The 19,837-nt window shown below is 36.6% G+C and overlaps 1 protein-coding gene across 1 annotated transcript; it reads right to left on the reverse strand.

Moving 5' to 3' along the window:
• Positions 1-439: 439 nt before the first annotated feature.
• On the reverse strand, positions 440-19,394 carry LOC112569939. The gene is made up of 22 exons (XM_025248044.1): positions 19,199-19,394; positions 18,525-18,633; positions 14,666-14,778; positions 13,924-14,047; positions 13,159-13,225; positions 12,610-12,709; positions 11,423-11,520; positions 10,835-10,973; positions 10,307-10,378; positions 9,775-9,927; positions 9,290-9,446; positions 8,879-8,974; positions 8,293-8,372; positions 7,495-7,578; positions 7,167-7,292; positions 6,096-6,182; positions 5,654-5,817; positions 5,086-5,206; positions 4,411-4,554; positions 4,183-4,317; positions 3,858-4,041; positions 440-3,696 (listed from the first exon to the last, which is right to left on the reverse strand). The coding sequence occupies exons 1-22, from the start codon at positions 19,325-19,327 to the stop codon at positions 3,470-3,472; spliced, it is 2,709 nt and encodes a 902-aa protein (XP_025103829.1). The 5' UTR covers positions 19,328-19,394; the 3' UTR covers positions 440-3,469.
• Positions 19,395-19,837: the final 443 nt, after the last annotated feature.

Here is a 19,837-nt window from a genome sequence, read left to right on the forward strand (position 1 = left end):
AGCCAGTCATCAAAAAGTGACAGGGGAGGTAACTGGTCCCACAACCTAGTTGGTGTAGGCCAGTAGTACCCAAAATTTTCTCGCACTGAACATGATATAAAATTTCGTGGGCCAGAATATGGCGGTTTTTTTTTCCAAATCATGATGTTGATGTGTCTGGTTAAAATGAGCAAGCCGGATGTGGCTTGTGGACTGTTGGTTGGGTACCCTGGTGTAGGCGATCATGTACACCTGTGTCTGCAAGAACAGTCATGATTGCAATGGTTGGTGGGGTATTTTGACAGGTAAAATTGAAAAAAAAAGTTTTCATCCAGGTATTCATGAACATGATGATATTGATAATTATTTAACACAAACAGCTATAACCTGTGATTCACGCTAAAATGTGAAATTCTTTTTTTAAATCAATCAACACAACACACAAAACACAACACAATGCTAAGTCTACTCACATCTTTACTGCTTAGTGCAAAAATCAAAAGTGAAATAAATAAGCAAATAAAAATAGCCACCAAAAAAGTAATAGTGTATCAAAGACAAGTGTCGCATATCACTACCAACTTAAAACACATTGGCAGAGGTCACTAGTATTACACCATGCACTGTATAAAAATCTGAGATTCCTAGCAAATGGGCAATCTCCATCTGCTGTTAAATGGAATGTTATATAAATTAGTACCATATCCATCCTCTGTATAAAAATATATTGACAAGCATTTGGATTTCATCCTGGCGTGGTAAATCACAGCCATCCAAAACAGTTGTCTATATTAAAAATTAAAACTTTGTAATTTTTTGATATGAATTCTGTGCAACACATCAGTGACTAGCATACAAGTATAGTTTTGATGTAAATATCATACTGGCACAAATATGCAAGGCTCTCCTCTGTTCTCAAAACAATGGCATTAACTTTACATCAAAATGAACACTAAATATGTGTAATTCTAGAAAATTTCATTCAAAGGAAAACTTCTCTAGCATCCTAAAACAATAAGAAAATATATTGTTTCTAGTATTAACACATACTCATTGCCAAAAACTAGACACTAACATTACCATCTTTTCAGTTGGCAAAAGTCATACATCACTTGTTCTTACATAGCTGCTGTAGACACCACTTTTTCCCAAAATCTTTCCAGCAGATTATAATGTTACCACATGCAGAAAGATTACATACTGGTAAAATGCACATAAAGTCTGCGCATGTTTTAGCTGCATGTTCTCTTTACTGCCAAGTACAAGAGTTTAAACAACATATTGTATCATGAGGATCGATAAACTGATAATATCATACAAATTCAAAAGATGTTTGTTCGGTTAGATGGTACAGGGTGGTGCACAAAAAACAAAATTGTTTCCAATCGGCTGGCTCAAGCTATTATGCAGGCAGGTGCCATTGTGTTCAATTCATGAACCCCTTCACAATGAAAACAAAAAATGGTTTCTGGTGTGTGGTATTTGCTACACAGATCGTGAGTCCCATGTTTTTTAAGACAGCAGTCAACACTTTCATGTATATATGGGAATCTTCAAGGAATTTTGCATGCAACTGATACCCGATTAACACAAGCAACATGTCACACTTCATGCAAATCACATTCTTGAATTCAAAGAGGAATGAGCTGTCAGGAAAAATTTGTAGCCACCAAGATCACCAGACCTACCCACTTGTTTTTTTACCTGTGGGACAATCTGAAGGCAAAAGTGTATGCCAATAATCCAAAAACATTAGAAGGGCAATATTCAGAGTGAAACTGGAAAAATTGAAGCAACTTAGCTGTGTAGCATCTATGACAACATGGCGCAGAGTGAAGAAAAGTATTCATGCACAAGGAAATCATTTCCAGCACCAAATTTTGTAGTTGCACATCTTTCTTTTGTGTACGGGCTATGAAACGTACGCCAATACTGGAGTCAGAAGTGGTTTAGTTTTCTACGCACCACCCTGTAAAATATCTTGCCCAAAATCTAGGTGATAACCTGGTGGGAAGAGACTGGGATATTGCCACACCAAAGAGCAGAACATATATTAAGTTAAAATTAACACAATGCAAATGATAAAATACAATAAATATTTCTTCCACCAATAAACCTGAACAATGGTCTTCAAGACATCTCTTATCAACAAAAAAAAAGCCCCATAGTGTTGAGGTAGCTCAAAAACAACAAAAAATGCTTCTAACATTCTAATGAACAGATGGTAAATGCAGTAAAATTAGAAATATAATAAAATCAGCATTTATTTTACCAAAGATATTACGATGCTGTTTTAAAATTAAGTACTTTTACCATTATACATTTGATACTGTATGGCCATGAATTCAACATATATGATATGAATGCCACATACAGAACATGTCAGAAGCTAGCTGGATGGTTCAGAAGAAACTGTCAGTTAAACTGTTTCTTTATGTTAACCATCTTGCAACTGCAGCACACATCAAGACAAAATTGCTGTCAATGAAGAGTACACAGGTACGGTAAATGTAAAGATTCTGACCTGTATCTTGTGCCATATGACTGCAGTCACCATTTGTTATCTTGCCACCATCCATCCAAAACACGTTTGATTCAGAAGAGGGTATCTGATGTATAACTATGGGTAACTGAGGGAAATAAGAGCTGACACAAAGTGACAATTGGTGAGAAAATCAGTGGAGATTGTAGTTACATTTACTGGAATCCCTTCAGTCTCTCAGGTCAGCTTAATATCAGGGTGATATTCTGATAAGAATTTTGCAGCATATGATGAGATAATGGAACATACAGATCACCTGTCTGTGAATTTAGTCTTCATCTTTTTAAGCATGTGTGAGAGCAAGAGATCAAGCTTATGAGGACAAATAATGGGAGTAAGTTCAAAACCCACTCCTCCCCTACTTGTAATCCCTCCCCACCAAAACAAAACAAAACAAACCTCAAACAAAAATAATCTTTGGAGGCAGGTGGAGCAGATGAAAAGTTAGCGTTCACACAGTCCCCTTCAGGGAATCATTATGAAGACCACATAAATAATGACCACGAGCAGTCATTGAATCAAATGAAGCATTGACCATTCAGAGCACCAGCGAAAGTTTTTTACCTTAATTTTTTGTGTGGGGGTGGGGAAGGGGACTCTTTGTTATTCCAGATATCTTAGGCAGCAGGCATCAACCTTTATCTTCTTTTTTTGCATTAAATCAGTGCCCATAAACCAGTGATGCCCAACCTTTTCTCGCCCAAGGGCCGCACTGGATATGATATAAAATCTGGTTTTGCCAGAATCATGATGTTTGAAATGAAACTATGTTGTGTCTAGTTAATATGAGCAGGCCAGATGAGGCACCTTTGTGGGCTGTAGGTTGGGCACCCCTGCCATAGACTAAATGCCAGAACCTACCAAAAAACAGTAAGCGTTTAGATTTTTTCTATACTTCACATTTAGAAAGTTGAAAACAGCTTAAGACAGAAGCCAGTGTTAAATCTACTAAAACCTCTGGAACCGACTGCCAGGCAAAGTAGTCTGGCCCCTCTGCCTGAGGCTTCGATCCAAGGTGAAGAAGAGGGTGGCCAGTGCAGTGCCCACTGCAAGACCAATGACAGCTGGTGATGCTGGCTGGGGACCAGTGTATGAATCTAAATAGTTTTGTCGCCAGTCAGAAAATACAAGAGCTCCACACATATCTGTTTTCCTATCCCTTCCTGGGGAACCACCTGAAAAAAAAATATTATTTATACAGGCAAAATAGTTTATAAAATGAAAATAAAAAGATGAAATCAAAAGTTCTCTTTAATATGAAAGATTTCTAAACTGCACTATTGTCTTGCTCCAACTACATGGAATTACAAATGAAAACAAGGACACGCAGACTTACTGGGAACAGTGACGCTAACAGCAATCTTGAGAGGTGGTGTATCATTACAGTACTGAACTGCTGCAAAGTACTGCATGCCTGGAGTGTTTAGCTGCACCACAACATGTTTCTCCCTTGTCTTAAGGTCTTCGGTCACTGGCTTGAAGAGTGTGGCATTATCGAAGTTGCAGGTTTTATAATCATCCTGTACAGTAAAGAAACACATTTTAAAATTCATTTAGAACATTAACAAGGATGCTTAGAGAAGTGATGAATCCACAAAATGTGTACATAGCATGTAAAGTGTGAGAAAAATAAAGTCAGCTACCTGGGCATCATTACTGACCTTTGATGCCATAGAAAACACAGTAACATTGTCTTTGTAAATAAAGACCAATCTGTCTCCATTTAAAGCAAATATCTCTTTGAACGGAGCAGCTTCTGAAGACCACAGGCCATCATTTTCACCTACAACATGATCCTGAAACATAAGAAACAATTTTCACTTTAGTACAGTTTAACTGGGTGGTTAAATAAACATTAACTATGCAGATGATGATTAACAGTTTCTTACCATCTGTTGAGCACAAACATGTTTTGTGAGAGGTGGTATCATCCCTGAAACGACTGGTGGCCCAGGAACAAGTTTTGTGACGACTAATGCCAGTTCTCCGGTCAACAATTTCTCATACAGATTTGGTGACACAGGCATGCGACCCTGAACAGCAATTATCAAGTGGAGTCAATAATTTCTTTCCAGCAGTGTATAAATTTTAAAATCTTTTCCAATAAAAGTAAACAGTAATCAATCTAGACAAGAGTACAGACTAATCATCTAGAAGGCACATGATAAAATTCAAAAATTTTGAAGAAAATTTATTGGATAGAATTATTTCAGTAAAACACGTTAGTTAATGGCTTCAGAGATGATTCAGGTCTTTTAAGACTTACAACTAACGCCATAAGTAATTAACTGACAGTAAATGTATTTTAGGATACATACATAAGATCAAAACTGTATTAAAATAAGTTCCCTTTCACAATCAGGCAAAATCATAAAAAAATCTTGCACTCATGTTGGCCTTAAATATTGTAATAATGCTAATGACATTTTATCGTTCAATCATGTGAAACATATTGATGAACAGTTTACACATAACTATGTTTCAAAAGGAAATCTAAAGAAGCAGAATTTGGTTATGGTGCACTTTTCTGAAAGTTGGTATGATTCTGTAATGACAAAACTTACGTTGGCAACAAAGGTCCTGTACTGGAGAGGGTCTTGAACAAGATCACTATTGAAAACAAGACCTTCTTGGCCACGAACTTCAGCCTCATACTTCTGATCCTCAAGGTTGTGGACTTCGATGCTGCATTTAATTAAGACTTTTAGACAACTTCGTTAAACATTTAATATGACTGAACTGATTGTTTGTCTAACAGAGTGGCCAAGGGGGTTAGTTAATGAATTCACTGATTATATTACATAAGCTGCATTATCATGGTGACTTCTTGTTGATGAGCTGAAGTTTTTAATCAGGTCTCTTACTTTTCAAAGTTAATCACAAAAACTAACATGTCTTACTTTTCTAGTATTTTGATTTCCATGTACCCTTGTATTTGATGTGAAAAACCAAACAAACTCATTTCTATGATTTAATTACATCCCCATTCACTGACTAGTGAATATATGTCTACAAATGTCTAGCAGTTATGCCACTTCTGGAATGAAAGTTTTCAAGGAAACTGCAAAGTTCCCTGTTCAAGTTCCCTGTTCTGACATCAAAGAATGTTTAGTAGCTCCTTGTGCACAGTACCTGTACAACAAAACACCGGCCCTGTCCAACACAAATGCTGCTTTGCCATGGGGAGGGACACTTTCTTGAAAGATGGAGACAGGGCGACCATTTGGTGTGAGATCAAATACAAAGCAAGTGCCTTCATTGAGTTCTTTGCAGTAGCTTTCACCTGCAGCTGTGATCTGAAGGGGAAAATTTGTAATGCCTCATTAATTTATTGCAAATCACAATGGAAATGGTGATCAAACAATATTCTAAGAAAAAACACATTACTGCTATCATTTCAACAGCACATATCCCAATGAAACTACACCTCTCAAATGTACTATAAATATGACATTTTTTCCCCTTATTAACTATTTTGTGGTAACTTGAAAAGAGCACAGAATACCTCATCAAAGAATAAAATTAATAATTATTAACATTTTGTGTCATGTCACTGGCGTTTTTAAAGGTTTACCTTGCCTTGGAGAGAATGAGCATCGGTGGTGGCTGTAAAATGGAGATTTCCACGCCAAAGACTGAGAAGAAACTGACTGTCTAAAGACTAAAAGTGAAAACCAAAAAAAAAAAAAAAACACTCACACATTTTCCGACAGTACGGTCATTGTCTAGTTGAAATGCAACAAAACAGGCATAAAATTGCCTCAAAGAAACTATAAAAGTATAACTAAATCAGTCTTTTCTCTTAGAGTCTGTTTATCAAATAGTGTGAGCAGAATAATTATGCTAATGTCAAATTTGAAAAATAAGCAACTGTTAGGCACAGACATTAATAAGAAATAAAACGGATATGTACAGTACAAGTGGTATGTAAAACTGATGTGTTTTTTAAATGGCAAAAAAGATAGCTGAGATCTTACAGCGTTCTAAACGGTGTTTCATAAAGTTTTTTAATTTCACAGGATTTTTGTTTTTGGAAGATTGTTAACACTTTTCTTATTATTTTCACTCTGATTAGAAGACCACTTGTCATCTTTCCATTTTGTAGCCATGGAGAGGTTCAGTATCAAGCAATGTGTTTTTATTGTGAAAACTCATTACAAAAACGGGGAGTGCTACGCAGAGACTGATCTCTCTTCACAGCAGTGACCAAGAATGGACTTTAATGTTATGTAACCTTACACCTTGTGACTTCATTTTATGGGGATATGTGAAGTCACAAGAGTACACAAATCTCAAATGACTGCTGAACTGAAGACAGAAATTCAACAGGTAATCGGCGAAATCAACAGGGACATCTGCGAAAGAGTTATTGTTAATTTCAACGATTGGATGACTGCCTGCAGAGAAAGTGGAGGTGAACATATGAACATCATTTTTCAAAGTATATGTTAAATGAAATTAAATAAGACTTTGGAACTTTGCTTCAATTTTGGATGATTTATGGAATTTTAAAACTGTGTACTTTAAGAAACAACCAATAGCACATTATTAAAATGATGATACGATGATCAATATCATCACCATCGTTACATTTAGGAAAATGCCACATAAATGTTTAGACTAAGAACAAAGTAAGCCACACAACCTGTACAAGTCCTTCTACAAGACAGAATTCTTCATCCAGATGCCACATGTGCTCACTCAGGTTGTACACAAGGTCCCTGCCATCAGTAAGTACCACCTCACGCACAGGCACGTTTAGGTTAGTTAGCTGTAGCAGACCAAAGACAGTTTGCGTTGGTTTTTGAACTATTTTTTTGCCATAGAAACACGCAGCTTTCTGCAGCCCACTGTCAAATATCATAATCATCGTTGACACCACCACAGAAAATGATTTTTCAGCAGATCATCATACAGAATTCAGAAATCTAAAAAGGAGTGGGAAGAAGCTAAAAGTATCATAAAATATTTACCAGTACTTCATACTTCAGCCACTGGCCTTTTGTGAACTGGAATCCTCCAACACCTATAACTTCATCACCATCTCGGATTAAAGACTGCAAGAAAAACAATATTGTTTAAATTTAAAAGCAGACAGACTAAGCTACTTTTCCAGCTGTTTAACTGTATTCTTTCTCCCATTTCTCCACTTGTCAAGGAAAATTTATTCACTGTACTGTCAATGTGCTGACTCTAAGAAAAAGCAGAAGAGAAAATGAAATAAAACTTCAAGGCTCTTCAGAGTCAAATAGTAATTAAAAAGAGTCAAGAGATGCAAAAATGACTGAAGGATTATGCATCATCAATGTTTGTCATTGATCGGTAGGAATGAAGACTGTCATTAGTCAAGAGAGCAAGCCATGCATGTATTAACTATGAACCAGTTGGCATACTTTTCTGACATGTCAGAAGAGAGCAACTTTATTAGCAGGGTTTGTCATTTGTAGAATATTACAAGCTAGTATATTAAAAAATACTTCCCAGTGCTGTTTTGGACAAGTGATTCATATGACTTTATCTATTCTTTATGTTACTACTACTTTCAAATGCACAATAATAATCAGATTAGACAATTCATTCAGCAGCCTCTACTGCTGGAAAAACCACTTTTAAACTCTTAGGAGACAGCAAACAATTTTGACTATTTAAACAGGGAATGAGGGAGGAGAATTTGAAGCTCATGAAAGAGCTCCACTACTGTATTCACCCAAACTTGCTTCAGGAAATATACAAAGAAATAAGAATATATATATATAAAAAGAGATGCTTACAAACATCCCTTCTTGAAAATCACCCGTCAGTCCAAGCCTTGGATTAGATGTATCCACCCTGACAGTTTTCAGAAAGCGGACTATAAAAAAGCAAATCATATGAATTAACTTTTATCAAAGAATAACTTCACATTTTAAATATACATCCTTGACAGACAAGTATCTGCCCACACTTCAAATATGTAAAAATGATTTCAAAATGGGATATTGTGATTGTGTGTGTGTAAGAGAGAGGCCGAGTGAGTAGTTAAGATGGTGAATGAATTTGTAAGATGCATTTAATGTTTACTTTGTGCTCATGTGACTTCATGTAAGTGCCTTGAGCCTTTGTTGGTGGGGTAATGTGCTCCATAAACATTTATTATTAATTCTTCAAGGCATGTAGCTTTGTTATTTGCAAACAGTCTTCAAATTTATTAAACAAATGAAAGCAAAAAAACCTGGTCTTTGAAACAATTCATGAAATGGTAACATTTTAAGTGTTGTTAAGACATGTGCCTGCCTGAAAGAATAGTAATTGAAAGTGCAGTAGATATTAGTGTCTGTGGTTGCATCATTAGCCAAAATAAATATGCTTTCTGCTCACCTGTATCAATAAATGCAATATGTTTTGATGCATCCAAAGACACTTGCAGGATGTTGTTTTTCATTTTAGAAAGTGGAAGTTTCAAATCTGGTGCTCCTGGAAAACATTTAACTCAGTGAACAGGCAACTAGCAGTTATGAGATCCTCTGGTGTAACAAGTCCCTATGGCAACTTTCTGAAGGAATGACAACCTCACAGTGATCTAAAGTTAAGCATGTCTATTTCTTATGAAGGTAGACCGTATCTGAAAGGGTGAAAAATATTCACATTTGTTGTTTTTTTTTTTCTCTCTTATTTATAGTTTTGAAGATCCTCATCATCCTTTCCTGCTCTCTATTAGAATCAAATTATTTCTGACTTATAAGTGGCACACACAGAAGGTCAATGAATTGAAAGTCCATTTATTCTCACCTAAAAGGTGAGATCCAATAATTGTTATATCAGTGACCTGATCATCCAAGCCAAACAAAGCAACAGTAATGGCCACATAATCGCCCAGGAAAGACGCAGCCAATACTCCATGTTGGCCGTGGCTGAAATTGTATCCTTGTAGAGAGTGAAGAAAAGCCTGCACATTTAAGATACAAGAGTATCTGTAGCAATCTCCAATACATCTTAGAATTCAGCCCAAACAACTACCAGATACAGAATGTAAAATTGGATTATTTTCTCATCTTCTATTCATGAGCCTATCATGTCTTTTTCAGTAGTGCAACTGTTTTAACTCCAACACAAAAGGAATACTGGGCTTCTATCAAGCTTTAATATGTAAGAAATTCTGTTGTGCAGATTTTTTTATGATCTTGTGAAAGTCTAAATTTTAATAATTTAGACATGAAAATTAATGAAAAATCATAAAGAACTTTCTAGTTTACTACTTTGTATCAAAGACTTACAATGAAATTTCTTGGAGTTGGAGTGCAAGGACCTGATGGAGTTATAACATCTGTGTTCTCTGCATGCAAACCTCGAAATCGCTCATCTGCCAGCCAGCCATCAGTTGTGTACTCTGCGACCTCTGCTGCCAAGAAGTTTCCTACTACATTGTGCTGGTCAATTTAAAGAAAAAAATTTTTTTTTGAAAAAGGAAGGCAATAAAATAAGAAATACAATTATGTTAACACAAAATTATGCAGTTGGGGTAAATTAAAGATAATTTCAGCTCAAAAATAATATCATCAAAATTTTAGGAGTCGAAGGGAAAGAAAGGCATAATAATAATTAGTATAAACAGTGATGTTTGACCAAACTTTATGGTAAATCTGAATTTTTTTTTTAAAGCAATATGGACCTCACCAGATATGAAATCAGAAGCACTGGGGGAAGTAATGCATACCTCATATGAGGGCTTATAAGGGACTATAGAATTTGCATAATTTTTCACACAACACCAGGTCAAATTCAAAAATACTGATGTATCTAATTTACCTGTGTACTAAAAGAAATGTTTCCAGCAAAAGATTCTTCCGTGCTTTTGACATTCAAACTCAAATCCCCATCCTAGAAAATAAATTTAGAGATAAACTGTGGTAAACAAAGAAATTTTATGCAAACTATTTAGAACCAATTTAATTTTAAGCTAAATGATTTCAGCTAGGCTTATTCAAGCAAAAAACATATAGCTAACAAGGCTAAAGTATGTCAATTTTGATTTCTTGCTCATATTTAACATGGTATTATTGTGTTGTACCATAGGAGTAAAATGTATGTGTGTGTGTTTTCACATGTAGCCATGTATTCATTTTTGCACATGCACATTTGCATAGCATTTTATACGATTACTTAAAATATGAACTATGATGACTACCCACTTGTCTGCATACTTCTCAACTGTGCAGTGAGATAAAAAAGCTAAGTAATGAAGACAGCTACTCAAGGCTGCAACAGTTTTTTCAGCTTGGAAGTAACTGATAACCAATTAGCATGCTGCTAATGACTTTAAACACAAATACATACTTCTAAATGTATTATATAGGCCTCATCCTCCACATTCCAGACAACAGAAACGGTGTCCAGAAGCCTGTGCTCCTCATGAACAGTGATGTTCCATATGACAGTGGTGTTCAATACTAGCTGCACTTCCTCAATCTCATGCCTGCATCAGCAAAAGTCAACAATATTTCTAACTCTGTTACTGAATGTTAGATCTGTGTAGTTCAACACTGTTTTTCTCTTAGTCATTCTTTTACTGTTAACCTTTTAAGTTAAAGCAAGCTTCTTGGTAACGATAATTCAAATATAAAGTTAAGAAGAGATGCTAGTGTAGAAATGTAGAGAATCTAGGGTATTACGCTATAACTGTTATATGTTATATGTTATATGTTGTTCTTGTTCTTATGCGCTAAGACCATACTACTTAAGAGTGTGAGTACACGCTTTATAAATTTTGCCTTTGTTATTATTATTATTAAAAGATTGATGTGTAATCAAGAAAAAGTGGATCAATATATAAATTTCAACTTTAAAGAATCTCGAGCTACTTTTACATCAAATGTTTGACACAGCTTTACATACATTTAATCTTGTGAAAATGTTGTTACTCACACAAGTGCATGCCGAGGAATGTCTATGTGTAGCTCATTATGCAGTGGATCAAACACAAGAAGAGGGTCAACTTTGCCCAGACCTACATGTAACTCCACCTGGTGAAGAAAAAAAATCACATGAGAAAGATGCAAGTATGTTGCTCATCAATACACAAATTACTTTGAACAAACAACATAGTAACAAAAGAGTGCAATCAAAATAACAAACAAAATTTTCATCAAGATGCCTTTTTAGATGGAATGGATTTTTTGTCTTATCCTCAACTTTAACACATACAAAGCTTTATTTTAAGAACAGTTCCAATCACTTTTGCTTCCTGTCAGATATTTCCTTGAACAGATTTTTGCATATCATCTATAATATCTGTTTTATGAGAATATTATTGTAACTTTTTCACATTCTTGTAAATCTCCTAAAGCAAAGTAGGCCCAATTAGAAGACTGTGGCAAACTACACTTCAGTAGTGCTCATTAGAGCAAGAGGAAATGGGAAAAAGTCCTCCAGGGAACTCCTTGCTTCAGACAAAACAAAGGATACTTGTCACTGGAGGCCCAGCAAAGGGCATACAATCCACCATCCTTGATAAACATAATGGCAAACTATTGATTTGTGCCAAGCAGGTAGCAGAGTGTTAAAGGATGTGTCTGGCTTCCTTGACCCCAGGCACAACTGTCATTTCTTCCTAGTCTCACACAGATCGAGTGATATTTTTTGTCTATGGTCTCACATTGGGTCAGGTGATATTTCTTGGTTCTGGTCTTACATATGGTATGTGCTATTTCTTAGCTGAGAAAACTATCACATGTTTGAATTTAATGATGTACACAGAAGATCTTCCAGATAAAGGACAAAAAGAGAAATGCAAATGCTACACTCATTATTTTGAAACCAGAATGAAAACACCGCTGCAGGACCTTATAGACCAGATTGTCTACAAGGCAATAGAAAGGAGGAGGCAAAAGAATATGAATAGCTCAATGAAATATCTGGTTATCACTGGGAGATGAATAAATGATCAAAGATATCCATTTTTTCCTGCAGCTTGGAATACTGACTGAAACCCTATTTCGGTCCACCTTACCAAACAAAAATAAAACTATGCAACATAATGTTTCTTTCCACAATGTGTAGCGATTTTATCTGTAAAGCTATACTGTAACAAGAAACAGTATAAATATACCAACACTGTATATGTCCATTGGTCTGAAAGGCCAGTCACCAGGAAGGTTATCTTCATAATGACCACAAGCACTTATATTGCCCTCCTTTCCTGATGGAGATGCTCTGCAGACATATTTACAGAGCTGTGGAGGAATCACATATTTGGTTCTGCTGCATAATACTTCCAGAATGAATCATTCTTGAAACTAGCTTCATCCCCAGACTCCATCCTAGAGTTATATTATTTTGATTTAAAGCAATGATTGTTATTCCACATTCTGCATAGCAATTACTCTACTGAAATGGACTGCATGTTGTAAATAACTCATTTGTCACAAATGAATGTGAACTGCATGCCATCTAAATTCTTTTATTGACTTTGCAGTGGTCATCTATTTCTCCTCTTAATCAACGAGTCTCAAGAGACAAGAAAATATGAAAACTACACCAGTCAACATTTACATTTGTCAGGTGCCTTATAACAGAGAGTAGCTTTTGTTATGCATCACACACACACACACACACACACACAGATCCTCTCAGGAAGATCTAATCAAATAAACAGCCCATACCTGATCTTAATGGCTGCACAGCTCACATAACCCTCGCATGTTCCAGCACCAACATTACAAGTCTCTCCTAAACCACAAAGAAAATGCTGTCACCTAATTGTTTCACCAAAAAATCTTCTTTTCACTGCTGTCAAGGTCGCTAATCATAGTCTTATGATCCAGTCATTAAAATGGTTTAACAGCTAGTGCACAGACCGGTCTGTTTCTATTCTTTTTGAACCTGCTCTATTTTACAAGAATATCTCAAAAAGCAACACATGCGATTTTTATTTGCTTGTTTTATGGTGATATGGAAAGTGTGGTCATTGAAGTGTCGCTTTTTATGCTGACAAGTTCCCATGTAAGGGATGTGGTTAAATCCTACTTGAAATGCACAAACATAATGCTAAAGTAACCTACATACAGATTTACTTATAGAAAAATGACACAATAATCTCCAATAATAGTTATTCCCATGATAAGTCACCTGCCGCTGATCATACGACCCTTTTCCCATTTCAAACAAAAGGTCGGTCAACAAACCAAGTTTAAAAGCATGAACAAAGACTTTGAAAAGAATAAAAATGTCAAAATATTCATCTGTACATAAATAATTAATGAAAGGATGAAAATCATTTAGGAATATTTTAATGAACCCAAAGTAGTTGTGTCTCTGCCATTCTACTCAGATACTCAGAGAGGGAAACTGATGATTCCTAAAAATCCAAACAGAATAAGCAAGATACTGGACACACTCAGGGGAGGGGGCTACCAACGGTAATATACCTGCAGTGTGATCAAGATGGATGAAGGCAAGGCGTAAGTAGCAGCGATCACACCTGACATCAGGAATTTTCACCGTGATATAATAGGTGCTGCTCTCACATATGCCCAGTGGGTATTCACTATGCTTCAAGACAATTTAAAGAAGAAAATAATTAAGCAAAAGGTACTCTCTGCTAGATACGGTAAAGAATACGAAAACCATCTTGCTTATTAAACATCCTATTTTATTATTAAACCCTATGATTGCAAACTCTTTTAAGTATGGCACTTAAAGACAGTGGAGGCATTTATTGTTTTCACATGACTCCTGACTGTAGCCTTCAAACACTGGGTGATGTGCAGTTATTGAGGTCATAGGGGTTATAAATGGTAAATGGTTTAACGTGTCTGGAGTAGGTGAAGCCCAACCCGTTCCTTCTGCCACCTTTGCCTTCCCTGACATAATCAGGTATACATCTTTGTTCCAATGGGTGGGCAGGGGAAGTTAATCAAGCCAAAGGCTCAAGGCCTTGAACCAGAGATCTTCTGCCTCATAGTCAAGCACACTGTAAGTGTAACGACAAAGCTTGGAAGTCTGACTATATTCCCAGTAAAGAAAACCTAAAAAATATAATTCCCTATTATTTATTTCCTGTATGAGGAAAGTTTAAGGGAAAGTGACTACTTTTCACAAGAGACAATGTTTCTATTAAAACCACCAGTCAGTAATACAATTTTGAAAACTTGCTTTCATGTCACCCACCTTTTTGGAACAAGCAGATGATATCGAAGCATGATTGTTGTGTGGTATGTGGTCAAGTAAAAGACACGAGTCGTTGGCTCCAATCTGATGCAAAGTTACTCGGAATGGTGAATCTGTACATCAAAATATTACAATAGCAATGGTCAAACATACCTTGCGAAATATAAGTTTTATTGACACATACATTTGCAATACTTCCTAAAATAAAAAAATTATAAGTTGCAAACTGTAACGTTTTCAACGCACTTGCCTCCCCTCCATTCACACACTGACTCACAGCACACACAAAGACACACATACACAGGCTCTCACAAAAAATAAAAATAAAAATAAAATAAAAACACAAAATGAAAAAGAAATTAAGGTACATTTTCTGAAAAAAGATGATTATAATGTCTCATGTATTTTTGGTCTAATCCGTTCAAAACACATGCACATATAAATAAGTATGCTAAGAGAAACAAGTGCATTGAGGGACACGTGGAACACTCTCACAGTAAGAGAAAATCAATGTGATGACAATGAAAACATTATCTGAAATGCAAAACTTGGCAGTGTGATACCTGTTTAAAAATATTAAGTGTCTGATTGAACAGTCATTCCTGTTTCTTTGCATAGGAATCCATAAAAAGGTGGAGGGTGTGCGAGGCATGCAGATCTCTTGGGACTAAAGCTATGCAAGTGATTGTTTGGTTGGGCAAACACAAAACCATTAGTCAAAACATGCGATCAAAATGATTTCTGCTGAAGCATTGATGTCCAGAACCTTTTTTTTGAAATAACGAACAAAAGTTATGAAGGCTCATGGCAGACCACCAAGCTGACCCAAAGTTATAATGGCTCATTACTGACCACCAGGGGCAGTTCTTGAAACATAAATTGGAAGAGGTGTGCAGGCCCAAAAATGCTACAAAATTTGTATGACCTCAGGGAAAAAAATTTATAAAGATCAGACATGAGTGGAATATAAAACATAATCACAAAATATAACTGAGCTCTATAGCATTCAAATAAATCCAATGAAATTTCATCTTCAAAACTTTTTTTTCAAAAAAATCACCATCCTGCAGGTAATGTTTAATACTCTTTTCCTACATCATGGTGAAAGGGTTACAATTCTAGTTAATATTAGTTCATAATATTATTTCACCATAGGTATGATAAAAACTCATTAAAAATGCAAGCACCAAATGATATGCAGTTGGACTTTTGCAATTAGACAATTATGCAGGCGTACTGTAGATGGTTCAGCAGTCTCCAAATTGTTACATATTGGCACAGCACAAAATTGGATATTGTGCAGCAAAGAAAAATATCCATAGGGTGGAGGCCCAACGGAGAAATCCTCCCAACTGTTAACACAAGTTACTGATGTCGATTATGCCTATTTCTTTAAATTAAAATGTTATATTAGGGATTTGTCAGAAGTCATAAAAAATTATGCTTCCTCAGCTACAAACACCACCGAGTTACTGCTGGTGACTCCTACAAAAAGATGTGTAGAGGGCCGGTAGTCCGGCATTGTTGTTGTTAGTTTTGGCGGGGCCGGCGGGTGATTGTTGTTTGGTGGGACCTGATGAGAGAGGATACTTGGAAGTGATTGGCTAGGGTTAAAGTTCCTAACTGCCCCGGCCATATAAAACGATCGCAAAGTTTACCCTTCCCAGAGGTATATAAGGGCAGAGCTGAGACAAAACAGGGGATCAGAGAGGGAGCACAGGTATGTGACAGCAGGGGACAGCCTGACTTCTAGCGCCTCTGACGATGTGACGCAGCCATTGCCATTGTACTAGCCTGTGTAATAAAGGGTTGCACACCTGCTGACTGTTCCTGCCTTTTGTTCGAGTGTTGGACGTTTTTGTTGCCACTCCACAACCCCCACCACTCGGTTACAGATGGAAAGTCTTTTTATTAGTTCTTTGGTCACTACGGTTTATTCACACTTTTAAATTTCAGTCATGCCACCTGCCTCTCCTTGCATCTCTTTTATCACAGTGGTGTTAACCACTATATGCTGTACCTTTTGCTGTGACATCTTGACTAATCAAATTCACCTGGTGATGATTGGTTCTGCATACAGGCATTGCATACCTACAGCCAGACCACACAAGTGAAAACTCACATGCCAATGCATGATCCAAAATAGAGAGGATGAGGGATGCCTTTCTGAGGATTTGCTGATGACCATAGGCTGCCAAATTCTTCTGCCTGGTTCCAATGATCTTGGAACAGATATTGACAAAGGAGACAAGACTGTTCCTGTTTCCTAGGGAGAGGCTGTGAAGCCATGAGATGAGAAAAAAAGTGACAAGACTTTCAAGGAAGGACTGATAGAACCAAGTGAGGATTAAGGAGCTGACAGAAAAGATCAGACTTTTCGCAGGAGGTACAGACGCTGTTGTCACATCTTCGCCATCTTGCCGTTACCTAGATTTGAGATCTGTGTATTGGCAGTGTTGACTTCAAACTCTGATTGCCTTCCTCCAGCTGCTTCAGAATGTCAAGCTATCACAGCCAGCTTTGTATGGAGTACAGACCAGTCTGCAATTATTGACATCATGTATCTCCAGGAAGCTCGGTGAAATATGCCACTCAGACTAATTTGACTGATGCTGATGCTGAAAAAGTCGACTTGTTTTTGAGGCCTTTGACCTGACTGCTGTACTTGTCTTTCTTAAAACTAGTTTCTGGTATAGTTCATAATGACAAGAGGCTAAAGAGAGACAAAAGTCATGTCACTACACAAATCAACATATTATTATTTCTCTTTATGTCAAAACCAGACTAATGTGTATGTGTGTGTAGACTTGATACAAAGAGAAATACAGGCCATGAAGTAGAGATGTTGCTGGAGGTTATACATATTAACAATAAAATAAAATCAGAAAAATAATTCAGCTCAAGAAAGGGGCATACTGGCAGCAGTAAAAAGATGGAAGCTGAGGTGGTGTGGACTCATCTGAAGATCATCAGAACTTGCAGAGATGATCCTAAAGAGAACAACACAGGAAAGTGCAAGACAAAGCAGACAAAAGAGGCAATGAGAAGACAACATCAAAGAATGGACTGGTCTGTCATTTTGTCAATTCCAGAGAATGGCAGACAGGCAAGAAAGATGGTGAGAGTTGGTGGCAATAGGAGTGGGGGAGGGAATTGGTTTTACACAGAGCTAGCAACTAAGGCTATATCAAAGCAAGGCAAAGCTGAACCCAGGGTAGCCAAACCTTCACTGTATTGGTGACAGGCGCTAACCGTCACCAATCATGATTAAGGGATGATGATATCTGCTGCTTTGATGATTCATTAAAAAAAGTATTCTTAAACTGTTAAATAAAACCTCTGACTGTAACTATTGCAAATTGAGTAAGAATTTTAATCAATTTGAAGTTTTTTTCCTCCTCGGACTTTATGACTGTTTAAAGGTCTAGTGGAGCTGACTCTTTTAAAAATGTATGGTTAAAACTCAGAGCGCAATACTACTTCCTGCACCTGTGAGTACCTCCCACACTCTTCTATTCACTAGATATGTGCTTGTGAACACCACTGCGCACAATAAAGGTCAAATTTCTGACATCACATTTGTCCACAGATACATCTAATTAGCTCCCCTACTGACTGAAGCCTTAACATATCCATGCACAATCTTGTCTGTTGTGACTAACAAAAATGTGAACAACTCTGATAGAATATTAAGGATGATCAATACACCTCCACTAATTAACCATTAATAATTTTACCAATGTCGGAATCAAAGAGTTCAAACTGAAATAGTCTATGCATGCGATAGTGCAAACTCGTGCATTGTGATTACAGCCAACACTGTTTTACTATGAATGCTTGTTGTCATTTTAATTCTCACTTCTCTGTAGGTGGGTCTCCTCAAAGCGCAGAGTAAAGAGGCCTGGTTCAACCTCCATATGGTTGGTGTCAAACACACTGTCCATATTCAAGCCACAGTAATCTATGCTCTGTTCAAAACACCAAAAGAAAAGAATATTACATTAAGTGATGCAGTTTTTTTTATTTTACTCAAATTAAAACACAGACTAAGCCTGGCCTTTGAGGAAAATTAAATGTGATTATATGCATAATTAATCTTATCAAACGACTTCGTTAAATGATGTATGATAGCAGAATCAGAATTACTTGACCTTGTTAGCTATTTGTTTCCCTAAGTCTGGATTCAGTAAACCACAAAAGGCTTAAGATTTTACTGAGAATGCGACTGATGAAGAACTTGTCCATTTTTAAGCTATTGATCAATAGTGCATTTATTATACCATATTATTATATCTTGTCTTCTGAAATTAAAACGATAACTGCTGTTTTAAAACATTTTAAAATCACACTTCAATGCACATCATGACATGCAGATTTCTATGGAAAAAAATCATTTAATAAAAAGATCTTAAAGATTATATGGATGAAGAATATTCGATTCACAACCTTAAGAATGCATTGAACATTCTTTGAACACTGATATATTAGCCTAGGAATGTTATAATAAATTAATGGTAATCATAGAATGCCAACCTGATTGGTAAAAGCTATGTCAGATTTAGGGCTGGCAGGCCGCGGACAGACAAAGCGTACATGCCCATTTGTTGGCCAGACTAGGTACGAGCTGATACAGTATAAAAGCCAGAAAGAAGAAAGGGCCATGACCGAAGATGCACGTATCGAAATCAAAGTTTGCCCCTCGACCACAGCTGCCGAGCAAGGCGAACGATAACTCTGCGCGACTACTTCAGGATCACGTGGTTCCTGTCGTCTGCTACACTAATTCTTTGGCCCGTCTTTAAGATAAGATAGATAAGATAATACTTTATTAATCCCTAGAGGGCAATTTAGTTGCAGCTCGATTATATATATTAAACCCACAGGCAGTCGTGTTGCAGTCAATCATACCAGCTCGATTAAAGTCATACATGATCGCATGCACATCACATTCATAATCCATTCAAAAGTCTGACGGCTGAAGCAACAAAAGACAGCCGCAGTAGGTTTAGCCTTCATGCATTTAATGCAAAAATAAATTCTTATTTATTTTTAAGCGCAAACGTCTCTACGTTTTGCAGAAATCATTATTTGCATTCGTTTTTATCCTTTGAATAATAAAGAATGATTATCTTGTGGCTCGAGAGATCTGTTGTAATTCACTATCGATGGGTT

Source organism: Pomacea canaliculata, linkage group LG8 (genome assembly GCF_003073045.1).
Source record: "Pomacea canaliculata isolate SZHN2017 linkage group LG8, ASM307304v1, whole genome shotgun sequence".
Lineage (NCBI taxonomy): Eukaryota > Metazoa > Mollusca > Gastropoda > Architaenioglossa > Ampullariidae > Pomacea > Pomacea canaliculata.

Coding starts and splice junctions, on each gene's coding strand:
- LOC112569939 (XM_025248044.1), bottom strand. CDS start 19,327: ATGGCCCTTTCTTCTTTCTGGCTTTTATACTGTATCAGCTCGTACCTA. Junction 13,226..13,923: donor CCATCTTGATCACACTGCAG/GTATATTACCGT, acceptor TTTGTGGTTTAG/GAGAGACTTGTAATGTTGGT. Junction 7,293..7,494: donor GGCTGAAGTATGAAGTACTG/GTAAATATTTTA, acceptor GGTCTGCTACAG/CTAACTAACCTAAACGTGCC.